The 17,738-nt window shown below is 41.3% G+C and overlaps 4 protein-coding genes across 4 annotated transcripts; all 4 read left to right on the top strand.

Moving 5' to 3' along the window:
• The first annotated feature begins 57 nt into the window (after positions 1 to 57).
• Positions 58 to 5,082, top strand: LOC143180189 (uncharacterized). Its single transcript, XM_076379749.1, is given in 9 exon segments — positions 58 to 87; positions 89 to 143; positions 672 to 802; positions 1,821 to 1,943; positions 2,023 to 2,344; positions 2,416 to 2,588; positions 4,233 to 4,370; positions 4,829 to 4,923; positions 4,977 to 5,082. Coding segments are annotated over 9 exon segments (1,173 nt in total).
• Positions 5,083 to 10,964: 5,882 nt separating this feature from the next.
• On the top strand, positions 10,965 to 13,092 carry LOC143180188 (uncharacterized). The gene is made up of 4 exons (XM_076379748.1): positions 10,965 to 11,150; positions 11,849 to 12,448; positions 12,506 to 12,781; positions 12,844 to 13,092. Exons 1-4 carry the CDS (start codon positions 10,965 to 10,967, stop codon positions 12,928 to 12,930), a joined length of 1,149 nt encoding a protein of 382 aa, XP_076235863.1. The 3' UTR covers positions 12,931 to 13,092.
• A 68-nt stretch (positions 13,093 to 13,160) lies between these two features.
• Positions 13,161 to 13,970, top strand: LOC143180187 (uncharacterized). Its single transcript, XM_076379747.1, has 5 exons — positions 13,161 to 13,168; positions 13,232 to 13,278; positions 13,326 to 13,556; positions 13,712 to 13,783; positions 13,825 to 13,970. The coding sequence occupies exons 1-5, from the start codon at positions 13,161 to 13,163 to the stop codon at positions 13,968 to 13,970; spliced, it is 504 nt and encodes a 167-aa protein (XP_076235862.1).
• Positions 13,806 to 17,288, top strand: LOC143180642 (uncharacterized). The gene is given in 5 exon segments (XM_076380521.1): positions 13,806 to 14,040; positions 14,735 to 14,821; positions 14,866 to 14,952; positions 15,039 to 15,417; positions 15,638 to 17,288. Coding segments are annotated over 5 exon segments (945 nt in total). The 5' UTR covers positions 13,806 to 13,983; the 3' UTR covers positions 15,973 to 17,288.
• Positions 17,289 to 17,738: the final 450 nt, after the last annotated feature.

Genomic DNA, 17,738 nt, shown 5'->3' with positions numbered 1-17,738 from the left:
GGGCAGGCGAGGTCTGCGATCCTCGAAGCTCGATTCTCGATTCTCGAAGGGGCACACATGCTCGCCTTCGTTCCCCTTCGGTCTGCTAAAGACACCGGGATCTCCTTCACCGTGGTCCTCAAACGAGGCTCGCGCTCCGTCAGGTACACATCTCACGCACTCGCCAGCCGTTCACGCGTCAGCTGTAAGTTGATCACGCATTCCTCTCCTTGTATTCTTTATTTTACCGACTCTGTCACCACGTGACTTCTTCCACGCGAGTGTCAGATCTAGCTGTCAGGTGCTTAGGATGCACTTAGATTTTCTTCAGTTATTATCGTGTGCTTTTAAACTTAGTTAGTGAATAATTTTCATTTTGTTTTACCGTTTATCGTCGCTGGAGAATTAACGTTGACACGTTGCTAACTGTTTTCTAGTGGTACTTGCCGTCATACATTCAATTCGTTCCCGTGTTTTTACTATTGTTCGGCGCTACGCTTTGATACTTAGATCTTTCAAACGTAGACATCAATTCAGTTATAGAACGATCGATTAGCTGTACACTTAGACATCCTTTCACTTGACATTTCGATTTCCACGCTGTGTCGCCTTATTCTTACGCGAAATCGCGCAGTTCCAGGTATTTACTATCGTTTTCTCCCTTCAGACCGTATACATTGAGTCACAGGAAGCGGAAGAGAAGATACACAAAATGAGGATAAGTTGCGTGATCCTTGGTCTGTCGTTGCTCGTCGCGATCGTCGCTTCCAGTCCTATTGTCAAGAGGGAAGCGGAATCGGAGGATCTCAGTCCACTGAACGAGGTAAGAGCTTTGTCAACACCTGCAAGACCGACTAATCAAAGAAACTAACCCAATCATGAATTAAGAAGTAATAGGAACGATAGTCTATCAACTTCTTTTGTAAAAGCCGAAGCGCAAGGAAATGAAAGTACATTTCTTTTGATATTTCAATGATAACAAATTAGGGAGACTACAAAGTTAGTGATTATTTGATATCCACGCCTTTGCACATTTAAGAGAGTAACGCGACTTCTCTTAACATTATATTCTTAAGAAATGTAACAAGAAATTCTTATTTAAAAATAACAGTCCTTTCGTAGTGGTCCAAAGAACGTCAATAGAATCAAAATGTGACTCCCAAAAAGGACGTGCTGAGAATAGCGAAAGTGAAAGTGTCTATTTAAAACTTTTATGATCTCGTCGTCTCTTATGAAGAAGACGAAGCGCGAACCTCGGGCAAAGTTTATCGCGGCGTCTAGAACCTGGATTGGGATCGATCCTCCAAGAGGACGTTGACTTTTGAAGAATACAATTCATTCGAGACAGACAATGTAACGCGAAGGAAAGATAAAGGGAAGGACAGAAACAGGTAGACTAAAAACGAAAAAGCAATCACGAGCCGACGAGGAATGAGCGAAGAGTGAAAGTGGTTGACTAACTTCACGAACTCAGACACGTAGAGCCGGATACGCGCGTAACTGAAATTCTGGCGCGCGCACGTGGTCGCCCATCAACGCAACGCTGTTCCTCTCCTCTTTCTCTTTTCTAATTAATAACCCATGTTATGAGTGACGATATTGCTTTACCGACTGAGGATATGACAAAACGGAACGAGTAACGATTATGAGATTCGTTGCGAGAGTATGCTTCGAAATTGAACATTCCTGCTACGTTTGTATGTTCTGTTTACTTTAACGATTTATTTCCTGTTCCATTAATCTTGGGGAAAGCAATATTTAGACTTACACTCTCATTTATTATACTCAATAGAATTTTCCTATTGAAAATCGAATGCAATTAGTCGTCTCAATTTAATTAGGTGTACGTTGTGGAGGCTATGGATGACCAGGCGGCTGATGGTGACAGGAGCGACAGAGATAAGAGGAAGATCGGAGTGGTGAAGCTTGGCATCTCGAATGGCATCATCAACTTCGTATTCGGCGTAAGAAATTTTTCTCTAGTACTAATTTATTACTCTTAGAATCGTGAACATTATATCTGAAATCTGGACTCCGTTTCAGAAACTGGATTCTTTCCTCGACTCGAAGACCAAAGCCCTGTCTGTCCTAGACGAGTCGAACAAGGCGAAGAACGCAGCGTTTGGCATCGACACCTCCCAATCAGCTACCTCGAAATTCATCAATGAACTGGTAGCTGCGAAAATTCAGGCGGCCACTGGAAGCATTGGTCCAGTGATAAACAGTGCCACCACTTTCCTCTCAGGAGCTAAAGCAGGATTGGCTGGAGCTTTCGCTTCAAAATTGGCGCCTCTTAGTTCTCTTTCTAGCGGTCTCGTTGCTGGCACAGCTGGCAAAGTTGATGGAGGTCTAAGTGCTGGTGTAGGTAAGGAAGCTTAAACAATGATCTACGAATGTTTCTGCTCTGAATCACTAAATCGTATTTGTGAAATTCAGGAGTTTCAACTGGTGGCAATGGAGGCTCCACAGCAGGTATTTTAGGGAACCTCCTGAGCTCGAAGCTCAGCAGTCTGTCTTCGTTGAGTCAGGCCAACGGTGGAGCACCTACCGGTCCTAGCGATGCTGGCGCAGGAATTAAAGTTGGAGCATTCGCGAACCTTGGCGGAGGGGTAGGCTTGCAATAACTGATTATCCTCTTTCTTTATGTCTGTGTTAGCATGTGTGACGTGGCTGCTGCTTCAGAACTATTCTCTGACTTCTTTTTGAGCCACTAACGGAAACGAATCCTGCAGTCTATGTCTTTTCTTCTGCTTTCTCCCCTTTTTACTATTTAAACTTATATGAAATGAAAGTAGCTTTCGATGAGGAACTCAGGAGCAGTGGGGGCTTTATTAAGCATTGTCTGGTGTCTTTCTCGATGAACTCTAATACCGACTGAGATGTTGCAAATCATCTTTCACGTTCAGCTTGCATGCAAATCTTGCGTTTCATTTATGCGAAAGATAACGGCGATTAATGGCCTTTCTTAACCTCACGTACGCGTTGCACAATGCATCCACATGGAATTTCCCTAGGAGATACATATGTACATCTAATTTGCATAATCTTCAATTGCGACAGTTTGCTCGGCTTGATGCAACGGGGCTTTGAGTTCTAATGAATTTCCTCTCTGTGAGAAACTAAATGGTTAAACACGTTTGTAATCTAACGAAACAGCTTTGTAAGAAAGCGCTTGGAAGATTCTATGCACGCGGCACTCCTCCAAGCGCTGACCCTTTAGTCGTAGAAATGGTCAGCGATTAAAATGAGTGTTGTACGTAAACAGTATGAATACGATGAACCGCAAGCGGCGTATTATACGGCTTAAAAAAGCAGCTGGGGTGCAAGGCGGAACGTTGGACCTTGGACTTCGGACACGTCCAAGAGGGCCATCGAGCAGCAACGCTTGACTGAGGATCCTTGACGCGCATAAAAGCCAAAAAAAAATAAGAGCGTTCACGTAACGTATCGCAACGCAGAACAGAACTGTACGACATGGATTTTTCTTTCTAGCTGGGCCACTAAGAATGCAAGGATACACTACTCTCCCTCTGTGACAAGCCCTCTATGAGAATAGGTCTAAGTTATACGCGATACGCAAGAATTGTCCCCCTTCGCTATCTCTCTGTTGTCTCGTCCACCTCCGGGCAAATGTCGTCGAGATGTCCCCGTGATTGATTCACCGACGTGCGAGCTGTAAATAAGTTCTTAGGAGTAGCTTTACGCGAGGCCCGACTCGCGAACCTCGACGCTGTGTCAACGATGTAAATACAGTAGCCCAAGTCTCTTTAAGAAATAGATGATTTATTACGATAATGTGGATAGTGATATATTGATTGTTAAATAAATTCAAGATCACTTTCTTTTTGTACGAGCCGACGAGTCGAATCTTTTGCGTGCACCATCGACGTCCTTTGCCCTTTCCTCTTCCTCTCTAAAGATACTCTACTTTACCATCGTAGAGTTAGATATAATCGAAGTAGTTTAGCAGAGATCTGTGCGCGTTTCACGATTGATTTATCGTGGACCTTCACTTGCTGAAAGGAATAGAATATTTTATATCTATAAGTATTCACTGGCGTCAAAGCACAGATCCTGTACATAAAGTGGCGCAGTAGTCTTAACGGAATCGCGAGCGCAGAAACGAGTCCTCCAATGCGTTTGATCGGAGAAAAAAATCATCCCGCTCCCTCGATCGCTAAAGGCGACACCAACACGGCGACGCGAGATTATTGTGAAAGGCGACCTATCATAGGCTTTTTGTGTGTGTTCAGGAAACTGTCTCAACAACCACGGAGGATATCCCCGAGTTCGATAGGAACAGAGTATCCTTGGATGTACCGTCGCCAGTATTCGGAACTAGTTTCACTCTAATTACCAATATCAGCCAAATCCTCAGTAGCTTGATACTTGTAAGTCAATACGTAGATCATAGAACGACCAGCGAGTCGAAGCGAAACCGACCAAGCAGCTCTGGAACTCGCTCAGCAGACACTTTAAGAGGTCTCATGACGACTTTAGTTCAATGAATCGAGATTTTCTTATTTTAGAAGTTCTATCAAATATGACTACATCTTTTGCTCTGTTTTGTTATCGAATCGACTAATCGGCGCGTGCCTGTCGCCCTTCACTTCATTACTTGCAAATTGTCCACAAGTTTCCACGTATTAGTAGTCTGAGAAATTGCTGACTCTAGTTGTAACGTTCTCAATCGTAGACACCTGAACTTTGTCATCTAAAAATATTGAGAAAGTGTCCAATGAGCGTTTAACAGATTTAATTAGCTTCGACATCGCATGTGCAACTTTCTATATTACAAACTATCGACACTTTGCCGCAACTGAACATTGATCTCTTTCACGTTTTCCAGAACTCAGCCCGCCGAACACAGACGCTTCTAGAACTGTTCAAGCCTTTCTTCCGCGGGGCGTTCGCCATCAAGGGCCTGCCATCCGATAATTCACAGTAGAAAAATCTCTTCGAGGACCTACCACAGAATCAGCTCAATTTTACTTCAGGGATTTCAACGGGAGCTTTGGTCGACCTAGGATCCAGCCTTCGTTTCAGCGAGAACCAAATGGACGATTCCAAAGACCCGCCAGTATAGTCACGAACGAAAGATAGAACTAGAATCTATGTAAAACTGCTCATGTATTTGTTACTAGGACTTTGTAAAGGACAGGATAGATTTAGATAGCGGTATTTATTAGGGAATTGATCCGAGAGGATGCTCCTCTACAGAGAAAATGTCATTTGAGGGTATACATATGTACATTACGCAACAAACTGACAAAATAGGTATTCCACAAAGAACAATTATCCTCGCCGAAAAAACATAGTAGCCAGAGGCTTGTAACGCCGTCTGCGACCACAAGAATCGTTTATTAACTAACCGAAGAGTTGTTTCCTAACGCGTTGCCATAAGACAGTATGTAACACAGTATGGTCGCCAAGTGGCTACACAACTATAACTCACTGGTCGCGTGCCAGTGTATCAGCGTATTATTTAAGATAACACATGGTACTTCCCACGAAAGTGGCCGATAAACGTTCCGTGAGCAATAGGAGGAAGTATCGAGCGCGCATTACGATCTAGAAATTGCCGATTGTGTCGAACGAACGCGCGAAAATTTTTACAAGCCGAGAATCGGTCGTTTCTTGCTTCCTTGTAAAAACCTGTCGGTGCAATTTATGTTTGAATGAAAGAGCTCGCGTTCGCAAACGCAGGGATACTTTCTAGATAAACATGCTGCGTAAGTCTGCCAGGGGCAGCAGGCGAACGCTCTTTTTCGGCTGAATGTTTCCGGCGTTTGTGTTTCGCGCGTCGATTGCGTGTGCCAAGAGTAATGAAGGGTAGTTGCGTCATTTTGGAGTCGTGACACCGACTCCGACAAACTGCATTTAAGACGGTTTCTAAAAAGGCTGATTAGCACACCTGTCCAGGTTTCTCAATATTCTATCGATATGGACGCCTGATTTGTAACTATTATGCAACGCTGAGATGCATAATAACTTTTTCTATTCTTTGGGATTGCCGTCACTGATAATGATCGTAAAAAGGTGTCGATTGGGGAGATTTTATAAGAAAAATAAAGTGGACGTATTTTTTCAGAATCCAGGCCATAGATCATGTTTTGCAACCAGAACCTATAATTTTACAGTCTGGAGTCTACAGTTTGGATTTCATTGCGGAAATTGTAGTGTAGAGAATTAAGAATCGACAGAGAGTACCGATCCCGGTGGATACAGAGAAGTAGACACAATCTTAGGGCAAACCAATCGGTGTTGTTGCTAAGTTGCACACTGTGCAATAGTTTTCAGTATGTGATAATAAACATGTATTTCGAGGGGAGGACTACCTATTAATCACTGTTCCAGACTTCCGTGTCTGGTGAAAGGATTATTCTAAGATTGGGTTAATAGGATGTTCGAAAACTTCCTGTAACACAGTTCTCCTATAGTCTCTTATTCCTCTTTGGTCCAGATTGCGCATCAGAATAATGTAATTACTCTCGTATACTATAACTGTTACGTGCACTCCAAATTGCTTAACGTAGCTGTTATGATTAATAACATTTAATATTACTATTTAAATCTGACATTTAATATGATCAATAGAGATAATGTATAGAGTCTTATATAGTTTGCTTTTGGGTCATAAACGTTATTGCAATGCTATAGGAATATTAAAATACCTTTCACCAAATTTTATATGCCTCAATGAAAGATAGTGAAAAGCAGTATAAATTCTATTTAAAATAATTTAGAAAGTGCATAATTTGCATTTTTAATGTCAGCATAAGAGCAATCATTCTAGAAGGTACCCCTTGTAAATCTGAAAGTAGCAATGCAAGGATGAACGCAGAGACCAATAGCTCATTGAGTTCTCCATTAGAATATAGGCGAAAAAATTTGATGAACTTTGGATCGTTTCACGACTGACACGTTGTAAAGGCAAATGAAGCTGTTTATGCAATTGGAGGTCGTGAGGTGGCGATGTGCACCACAATGCTTATAGCGTGAACAGATGAAATACGTTGACCTGGATCTAAGTGTCCTATGGCATAGGTAATTATCACACGTGGTATGTCCTACTTTCTTGGTTGTTGTTGGCCATGCGCTTCTTGCGTTCAAGGTGCAAAGTGCCATTGATATTCGCAATCAACAGCATAATCGAACAAGTTTTTATGGACCACGACAAAACGACTGCATAGTCCATTTACTTCCACTAGCAATTATTACCCAGACTTTCTACATAGTTTCCTAATAATAAACTTGCATAATATCCTTCAATGATACTCTTCATAATTGCCTAGAAACCTCTTCCATTCTGCACACAGAAGTCCAGCAGTTTACATATTGATAGGCGCTATGCCAATTAGAGACTACTCACTTTCAAAAACATACATATCTAAAATTAATTGCCATTTCAAAAAAATCATTCTGCATAAAATCATTCTTCGTATTTCTTCCCACCCTCCTAGTGATAGCAGCCATAAAACGAAGTAACATGCACATTTATATAACTGTCGTCCCTGTATAGTTGGCCAATTTTCCATGGAAAACAGGGTCGTCAGACATATCCAGGAAAGAGGATGCGTAACACCTCATTTCAAGGACTTTTCCTGGAAGATGATTCAGCGTGTTGACGAAGCGGCGAAGGGAGGGAGTCGAGGGGCTATCCCATGGAATTTCGTAAATTTGTTCGGTCGACACGATGCGTAAGGTCTTTCGTAAAAATACGACCTTCGAGACTGATTCGAGGCATTGAGAGGCGGAGAAACTCATCTCGTTAGTGTCGGTTGTGCCGTCCAACAAGATGCACTTGTTCTCGAGCGTTTGCTGGCCACGTGTGTTCTGCTCGCCACGTTGCAGACGCCGGTGCGCGACTTAAAACCTGAAAGAAGTGCGTCTTAAATCGACGATAACTGTGGATGTGAATACTGAACTGTTCAATCCGAGATATGGCCGATACACGCTAACATTCCAGAGCAATTTCAATTTCTGTTGGTTCGCGCTTTCAAAGGTTGGTGATACTTGTGTGATAAGGTTCGCTAATGAATAGTATTTCTAATCTATGGTCGATAAAAATTTTGGTGAGTCACTTACCTCGAGGAACTTATTTCCCATTTCTTTGCATACTAGTTTACAAAAATATTCTAGTACCGGTAATTATAAGGAACTGAGGATTTCTCGGTTATTTGCAATACAAATAGGTAATAAAAATCAGCATGTGTTACGAGTGGAGTGTACGAATGAAAATGTAGCTTCCTATTATTTTTTACACGCTTCTTCTTAACATTTTATCAGAAGCAAAGGAATTTTATGGTCTCCATTTCATAACCCATTACAGCGACGTTACGTAAAAACAGGCTTGACCACGTATCATTATACAACGGGTAGCCGAAATTTCGTAGAAGGGAATTTGCATCGAGGATACGAATTCTGTTTGGAGATTTCACCACAGAATCTTTAAATAAGGAATTATCTCGGTGACATTTCGATATTGTAAGAGATGAAGGAAAAACGCATATGAGTGACGCTGTCATATGACTGACACTGTCATATGAGTGACACTCTAAATTACAGCGCGCGTTTCTTTTGCTTTTGGTCTTTCGTGCTGCTGCATTGCATCCGATCGGAGAAACCCGAACGCTCAGTTCACGTCTAGTGTATCTAAGTCCTAGTGTCGCACTCGAAATTCTTGCATAAAATAACATTTCTAATTTTCTTCCATTTCATGTAAGAACGAGTCAATTGTCTTCGAGTTGTATCCTCTAACCACAATATATTATTTTCCCCACAAGCGAGGTTCATTTCCTAGCAGCGATATTTTCACGAAAATTACGTTCGCTGTTTCCTGCAGGTCTCCAGGCTACATTCGATTCCACGCGACAGGATAATAGGGAATTGCATAAGGTCCCGTGGAAGAAGACTGTCAAGATTGTGCAAGCAGTGTTTGCGGAGTACAAACAAAAGTGAGTAAACGATGGGATAGAGAGTTGTCATAGAGTGAAGGAAAATGGTATCGTTTATGAACATTTGTAGCTTAATATTGGCTCGAAAGTGATAAGAATTTAAGGGGTTCTAAGGTTTCAATATCCTGGTAAGTCGAAGAACACCAATCACAGTTTGTTTAAATAGTTGCTGTGAGAGAATATAGAAATTGATTCCCGATTTCTACGGATTTCCCACGCGATGAGAATCATTGATACTCCACAAGTGGATAGGTGGACGCCTTTGTTGTGTAATACACAGACATCTACTAAAACTTGTCGAAAGACTCAATGATATAAAACACAGGTAAAGCCATACATTTAGAAATAGTGTCCTATGTCTGTTATTGGTCATCATGGGGATAAACAGGTTCCTCAGCATTCTCCTCAGCCAATTAAAATATTACTTTGCACGACAGCGACAAGAAATTTGACACAAACAAATTCTAATGGCAACATTTGTTAGAAGATAATGTCTTGAAGGAGCAAGTTACTCTTCTCGCGACTATTACAACCATTTCCTGTGCAATAGAGAAGCTTCTAGAAATAATTAAAATTTTGAGCATCGCGACGAATACACTGAAAAAAATTCACGAGAGAACTAGACCGTATTACCTTTACAGTAATAAATTTCCTCGACACAGCAATGCCTCCACTACACGTGCAACTCCTTTTATTTCCATAAATTATGAAGGAAATTTTCCGAAAGTGGATATCCTTTAAATCACATCCGTCTTCATTAATTTCCGGTCGCTGGCCGCAAACAGGTGCACCCGAAGCGCAATCAAAATGAAGTAATATGGTAAGCGACTCGCATGCGGTGGATTTACGTTCGAGGAAGCACGTGGTCGCGCGACTATTGGGAGTGAAAGTGAAAGATGGTTAGCGGTCCACGTGGTTTTGCTTTTGACGGCGAAGGCGGCCAAGTATTGGCTTCACTAATCCAGGAGCAGCACGTCTGTTAGGCGGTTTGTGGATCGTAAATGTTTTTGTGAAGCGGCTTTCGTAATTGCAGTCTAAAAACCGTGATAGAAGTGTCTGTCGTTAAGTGTCATAAAAAATCGTCGTCTCCATTAATTGAGTTTGACGGATAGTGAAAGAGACTGAAGGCCACCGATATCATTTTTGCTAATTGCTTCGTCTGTGATATCTAAATTTTGAGTGATCAGTGCTTTCAATTCATCCACCATTTTCTTGTGTAACAGATTATCTATAAGATGTTGACTTCTTTTGAAGTAGGTAGTGCAGTTGGAGACCTGAATCGGCACGAATCTGTTCGCGAGGTCGCGTAATTGCTAGAAATTCCCATAATGGTTCGCGGAACTTCCGTAGAAAGTCTCGATCGCTGGTCCACTGGCTTAATCTCGTTCTCCTTAACAATATATGCACAAACATTGACAATCACGCTCTAAAACAAAAGAGGTCGTAAAAATTCCCTACTTCGTTTATGCTCTATCTTAGCTGTAATTTACGATCAGAATTGATGCATTTTCGATTACACGGTAATTCAAGAGCTAAGGAAACGTTCCGGTAGATCCGCAGGCGCAATAACCCGAGACGAATGCGAAAGTCATCTGCAGTGACGATCGCGTAATTCTGCAGCTAGGACAGTGCGCCGATGTCGTTTAACAAGCGTTACGTCGCGCTTGCAGCGATTACCTTGCACATTGATTTTTCAGATTACCCAGCATGCGTTGCTCTGATTTCACTCGGCGTGGCCGTCTTACGCGATGACCGCGAGTTGCGTAATTGGGCTTCAGGGGTTCCTAATTACTCGGTCAACGTGTTCTAAAGAAAATAGTAAGTCGATAAACCACTGCTGTGATTAATCGTAGAAAAAGTGAACGTATGTTGGTAGAACGCTATAAAACTAGGTAGCCTCGGTTTCTAATTCAGTAGAATGCAATCTGTAGAAGCTGAAAACGAAAAATGCTTCCAAATAATAAAACACGCGTTAAATGGTTGCGTGATGGTGGTATTTATGCAATGGTGAGGGATACCCATTGCGTAATGCTCGAAAATCGCTGGGCAATCGTGCGTTTCGAAATCCTCGAAATATCACTACTAGTGAATTCTCTGCACGCGTTCCTCCGAGGTCACGACAAAATGGAGCAGGAGGCGAAGTACCTGGCCATGGACAGTCGAGTAGCCAAAATTCGATCGATGTCAAACAGTCACGGTTCATCTGGCTCGAAGGCTGCAGCGATCTAAAAATCCTTTCGGTGGTTCTTCCGCGTCGAAGGAAAAGGCTCGATCGTCGGCGACGGTATTAATTGATACATTCAATCGTTCTGGCAAGTGTGAAGAGTGAAAGCGCGACGAAACTGCGCCTAGACGATCGGTTTTTCTTAGCTTTCCAAACCAACAGTTCTATTTCGACAAGCATGTATGATTCTTGAAATATGACCCTTTAAGGTGCCACGTGTAGCATACAATTTTCCGCGTTCCTGTAAATGCAAGCCGATTATTGGCCAATCGACGAGTACTGTTTAAATCGTACAAGATCGCTGAAGGAATATAAATCGTCTAGTTAGTCACGTTTTTTCCTATTTTCCTGGCGACTACTCGCGCGAGTTGCGTGATAGGAATGGCGCGAATGCGGGGGATAGAGCGTTTAACGGACCCTTGGCTAAGCAAATAGTAAACTTTCTTTGGCAGTCGTGGTTTTCGTGTTTTTTCGGCTTCTCTTCTTCTCTGAGTACTCTTAAATGAATATCGTAGCAGTGATTCAATTCATTGAGGGATTCTACGCAAAGCAAGTGCCAAATGCATTTGTAAGGTTTCTTTGAATTTCTCTTTTCGTCCATATCATGAAATGAAATTGAAAATTATAGTAACTTAAAGTTAGTAACTAAGCTTTCTTTCATTGTACTAACAAATTGTGCTTTTTACAGATGAAGAAATCACCAATCAGCTTACTCGTGAGCAGCTTGTTGCTCCTGTGCTTCGTTAATCCTCTGTGGAGCGACCCCCAACAGGGATACTGGACGAACTATGTGGCGTACAATCCCCCAGAGCCTCAATTTCAATCAGTGGACGTATTTCCCGACCAATACAGCGTTCCAAGCATTCAGAGACCTCCAACGTACGTGGCGCCTTATGAAACGAAGCCTTTCTCCTCTTACGAATCACAGTACCTTCAAAATCAACCGATAAGATACCCTGCGAGAGTGCCTGAAGCGAAGTTCTTTCATGGAAAAGGATATTACGATTACTCTGACTTTGCACCGAGTATTCACGAAGGAGGAAGCTTGAAAAAGAACTGGGTAAACTTTGAACAAACTAAAGAAAGAAGAAACGATCAAAATGAGCAGGAGATTATACAGAGGATGAGTGTCCTTGATAAAATGTTGTCTGAAGATTCTAACAAGAAGGGTCTTCATAAGAATAGAGCTGAGGATAGTATCATGTCTGAGGAAATGAAAAGAGTCGTTAGACAGGTCCGAAAGCAGAGGCCAGGATTCTTCTGGACCCTCGCTAGAATCACCTTCGAGGTAAGTGATCCGAGATCAATGCTATAAGTCGACACGTACTGAGAATTGTCATTTTAGGCATTCAATGACACGAGGGCAGCGATTCAGCAAATCGGTAACCTCATCAACAACAACATCGTGCCAGATTCTGCCACTGACAGTTCGAGGACGAGTTCCTTGACAGCTGTAGGCGCTAACACTACTGTAAAAAATATGACTGTTGTCAATGAGACAGAATCGACGACCACCCAGGCACCCTTCGTGCTCACAAGAAGCAGGGTGCAGAGTCTGATCAGACGAAATATTTTGGGCTTAGTTAGGCTGTTCAACATCGAATGGAGAGACGCACTGAACGTAAGATCATTCAAATTTCTTGCGTCCCTCTTCCAGCATTAAAATGCATCTCTTGTTTTCAGCAATCAGAAGTAAATGTGCGGGAGTTCCAGCAGAATCTTGGAAACCAAGTGGGCACTTATCTTCGAGACAACCCGAATGCGTTCTGAAAACGCCGTAAGAATTTCGAAGCTTCCTCAAAATACTTGACCAGTGCAAATTTCTTTAGTAATACATAACCAAAGACTGAATATACAATCGTTCAGTAATCACTATTTATAATATTAGTTAGTAAAGTGTATAATTTTTTTACAAGCTGAATTAAAAGAAGATTCAAAGATAACTGAACGCGAGTAGAGTAGCTTTTGTTTAACGAGATACAGCCTCGAATAGGGCATAAATGTTTAAGTAGTTCATTGCAAAATATACGAAAGAAGGTTCCCGGTGAATTGAGTTACATCATTCGTAAAGATCATCGTCCGATATTTATGTAATTTCGTCGAAATCGACCCACATTGGTACGGTCCCTGCGGGCGAACGAGCAATCAGTGAAAGAGGACAGTAGGGATCAGACGCGAACTCGAGAAGCTGGTAAGTGGAAGGGCTCTACCGATTTCTGCGACGTATTCGATTGGCTTATATTTGGTCACGTGGAACCCAAGGACTTGCCCTTATATATTCGTCGACTGCGTTAAATTTGGACAATTTGGCCAGTGCTTGTTCAGAATTCGCGGGTCTTCCACTGACTTCAATTTCACCATCCAATTTCTGCTCATTGAGATCTACTTTTTGCTTGGTAAGTACTTGTGCACATTAAACGTTGTCTTTTAAAACTGTTTTATATTTTTTAGACCTCCGACTACATCTTCGTTATTTGGTGTTTGTGTTTAAATGCAATTTTTCCGCGTTTATGCTTACGCAATATCATCGATTCCGCCCACATCGTCGCAGCCGCGCGAAAAGTAACAAGATCTTGTCTGAAGAAAGAGGACAAAGGAGGGGCCTGGTGCGTAAGAAGATTACGTGAAATAGAAAGGACCCGTGGTCAAAAGGTACCGCGTCAGGATCCGTTTCTGGGACTCTGGTCCGCGATTGGTCGATGCTTGGCGTGGGATCTTGCAGTCGCCCTTATAGATCGGCGGATCGTCGACTTGTCTTGCAGTTTCTCGATCACGAAGATCACTTGATACAGTGCACGGAGAAAATCTGATTATCTAGTAGCAATGTTTGGAAGAGGTTTCGTTTTCTTTGGTGCCGTTTGCTTTCTTACGATAGAAGGGGTAAGTTTCCTTTATCTACAACTTGGACAACACTAGTGAACACTTTTACCGGGTTCTTAGAAAACAGCTTCTACTGGATAACGCTACACTTTAATATTAATATGCAACGATTCGTGTTAAATTGCGAACTTCGCTATGTTAAACGATAATTTTATATTCATCAACGTGTTAGTTAATTTTCAACATGTTCATTGTTCACTGATTATAGTAGCGCTCATTTTAGAAACAAAAAATAGAAACTAGTGTCAGTCACAACATTTATTAACAATGACAATATGATGAAGGGCCATTAATTGACAAAATTTTTAGCTTCCTTTGGTATGATCAATAAACAGATTTAATCTCTAAATACTTTCTTGAGAAGGAGCGATGACGCGGGCTAAGAAGGCATGCTGACCTTTCGATTAATAAAGAGCACCAACAGAAAATCGTTTGACGCTCTTTATATGTAGAAAAGTGAAAGCTGTTGAACTGCGTGGACACTTTAAACCGTTTGCGAGCATGTCTACGCATCGAAGCTACGGGATAATTCGACCTGTGTCCTTAAATTTACAATGCCACATTAACTTGATTGCGTAGGATGAATTTATCGCACCCTCGCTATGTAGGGAAGTCGTAAACGACATTAGCAGCAACAAAAAAGGACTGGCTTACATAAACACCAAATATTGTCGTAAGTTTGTTTATGTCACAGGTGAATCTCGCGAGAATAAGGCGTCAGAGTGTCTCGGGGCAAGGTGGCAATGTCATAGACAATATTTTTAACGTGAGTATTTTATGAGTTTCACATATACTCGATAATGCGATTAAACTTTGCTTTTTTAGATTCCAATCACGGCGATAAGGCAGACTGCTGCTGCAGCGCAGTCCTTTAGTCCAGAAAATTCTCAAACTATAGACAATGTCTTGCAGGTACTTATAACTTTCATCAGCTTTGTGAATTCAAAAAAAGAGAAGAATATTTGAACAGTACTTTCATAGAATTCTCGCTTTTGTAGATCCCTATTTCCACTCTTGAAGCTGTTGGCAATCTCGTGAAAACAACGTCAGGTCAAAGGGCACAGAGCACCGAGGACTTGCAACGAATACGACGAGAAAGGAGAGACAGAATATTAGCCCAAAGGGAGCAGCAAAGACTGCAGAGGGAACAAATTCAACAGCAACGTCTGAAGCAGCAGCAGACAAAAAGGACCATCAAATTGCCAAACAAAGATCCATTTGGCTTGAATGCATTGTCGAATCTTCTGGTTGGTAATCACGGTTTGTTTAGTGTTTTTGGTGGTCATAGAGGTCATGGCGGGCACATGATTCTTGGTGGGCACGGTGGTCATGGTGGGCACATGATTCTTGGTGGTCACGGTGGGCATGGGAGCCACGGTAAATATCTTTCCACGAAATCTGCTTTGGCATTTGCAATTCAATTATTTAAGTAGACATTTTAAGCTACATAGTCTGTCAGCGAGAAGCCCACACTAAATTCGCTTAAGATAGTATCACTAACTGTGCAACCACAGCTATTACACAACATTCTGTTTACACGTAGCTTGAACAAGCTACCTACATGACCCTATAGAGATAACGAAGAGCACCTTTTCAGGCATCCACAATGGCCACGGCGGCGGCGTGACAAACAACAATCAACACACGTACGAAGTCCACGAAAACGTAGAGGAGGACTCAACTTATGCGTGGCACGGGATCACAGCTGGAATAGGGACCGTCTATGGTAATCGACCAGTATCTAGCTCCTTCGCGATACAGAACAAAATCGCTCCGAAAGAGGAAAAACCATACAGACGCTACGACAGCTCAGGAATACGGAATGAAATTGCTCCAGAGACAAATGCAAAAGATGAATTGGCATACGATGATGAACCTTTATTAGAGAATAAAATCGCACCGAGAAGCAACAGAATATCGTTTCAATACTGAAGGACAAACTGTAAAATGAATTCAGATATTATCGCATTACTCTTGTACCAGACTCATTAATATTTACTTCGTTGTTATCATTTTTTATAGGAATAATAAGTGTTTTTATACGACATTGTATGCGATATCTGTGAGACTGCAAATTTGTGTGAGCAGACTACATAGCTTGAAGGGAAGTTAGTTGTCAGTGAAGTTACAATTCCATTGTTGAAATACTGTGTGAATAACGATGAGGTAGAGACATGATTCATCAGATCCTCGTAAGGATCCACTCGTGACACTCATTGTGCGAAAATCGTGAGAAGTTTCGTGACTTCAAAGTTGCTAGCCGACCACCGTGGACTTTAAAAATCCATATTTCTTATGTAAAACAAATATATGTAGTTTCACTTCAGTTTCTGGTAGGACTAATTATAGTAATCAGGTGAATTCTCTTTCAAACAATTTAATGAAGGAAACGTTTGTCGATTTTGGAAGTATTCATCTGACCATTCGTGGAATCAGCTTTTTTATTTATTTTCTTTTTTTCATGCGCCTTAGACGTCATGGGCTTGTATATAATTCCACGACGTATGCTAATTAGTCGGTCTCGTAATATAAAATTATTCCGCGATTATCATGTCTTACCATACACATGAAAAATACAGTGCGTACAAGGTTGAGTGATTCATGTCAGTGGTTTCCTCTACTATCGAGATTTCGAACAAAATCATAAGGAATACATACCTGTTTTTACATTTAGGTACTCTCCTTTTCGAGGACGAAATAAAGTACGCAGAATGTCTCTATACATAGATCTATTTTACATTCGTTGAAATTCTAACGAGTACGATGAACTTGTAATGATATGCTCAAGCAATATCATTCCGAGTTAGTCGTACCTGTCAAATAAAGAAGCTTCTAGAGTAACGGTATTTTTAGGAACCATCAACTAAGCAGAGTAAATTGGAAGAACCTTGATCCCGGATGTAATACCTATGTTTGAATGCTATTACATATTCAAGCGGTCACAATTTTGCTAAAAATATAAAGTAAATAAGATACGATTCGCGTTTCCGCTTAGCTCGACTTTGATTCATGGTATTTGCATATATTCAGCGTTCTTCTCCCTGTTACCGTTTTGTTCGACTTAGTCATCCGCGTGTCTTCATAGAAAAAAAGAGCATTAAATTGCTACGTAACGTTTCTCGGCTATTTTGTTGTCGCAACACTTTCGTGATAATTTTCTTTTAATTGCCTCGTAAACAAGTTTATTGTCAATCTTCGATAAAATTGTATGTGTCATAATTCTTAGTATAATTCTGTTTATGCATATCCTATCAAAACACTCCAATATATACCTAACAGTTACAAACACTGTAACGTTGTTTCGTTATTATATATACTATCCAAACTGACTTTGCCTTATAATTTTAGTAGGAATTATTACATGACCTTTGGACCATCTAAAAACAGAAACAGGATAATATTTTCGTGAAATTCCTTGATACATCGTTGACTATGTGTAAGTTATGGGAAAGGACTTCTGAATTCAGCGATTAAAGTAATCAGTAATCTTTCACATCATTTAAATGTCAGAAGTATCATCAATCAAACTTCTTCGCACACTGCTTTATTTCCATCAGTATTTTGATCAGTATATTACTACCTTCCCTAACTGATTACAGCTTACTATAGAACCTATTATCATCTGCCTGCAATTGTCTGTTGAGACTAAACATGGAAACGCTTAGCTACCTATTATTCTCAAGCCTGCAAACAATGCA

Source organism: Calliopsis andreniformis, chromosome 6, assembly GCF_051401765.1.
Source record: "Calliopsis andreniformis isolate RMS-2024a chromosome 6, iyCalAndr_principal, whole genome shotgun sequence".
NCBI classification, from domain to species: Eukaryota; Metazoa; Arthropoda; class Insecta; order Hymenoptera; family Andrenidae; genus Calliopsis; species Calliopsis andreniformis.
Note: the sequence above shows the minus strand (reverse complement) of the source record. Positions and strands in the feature narration are given on the sequence as shown.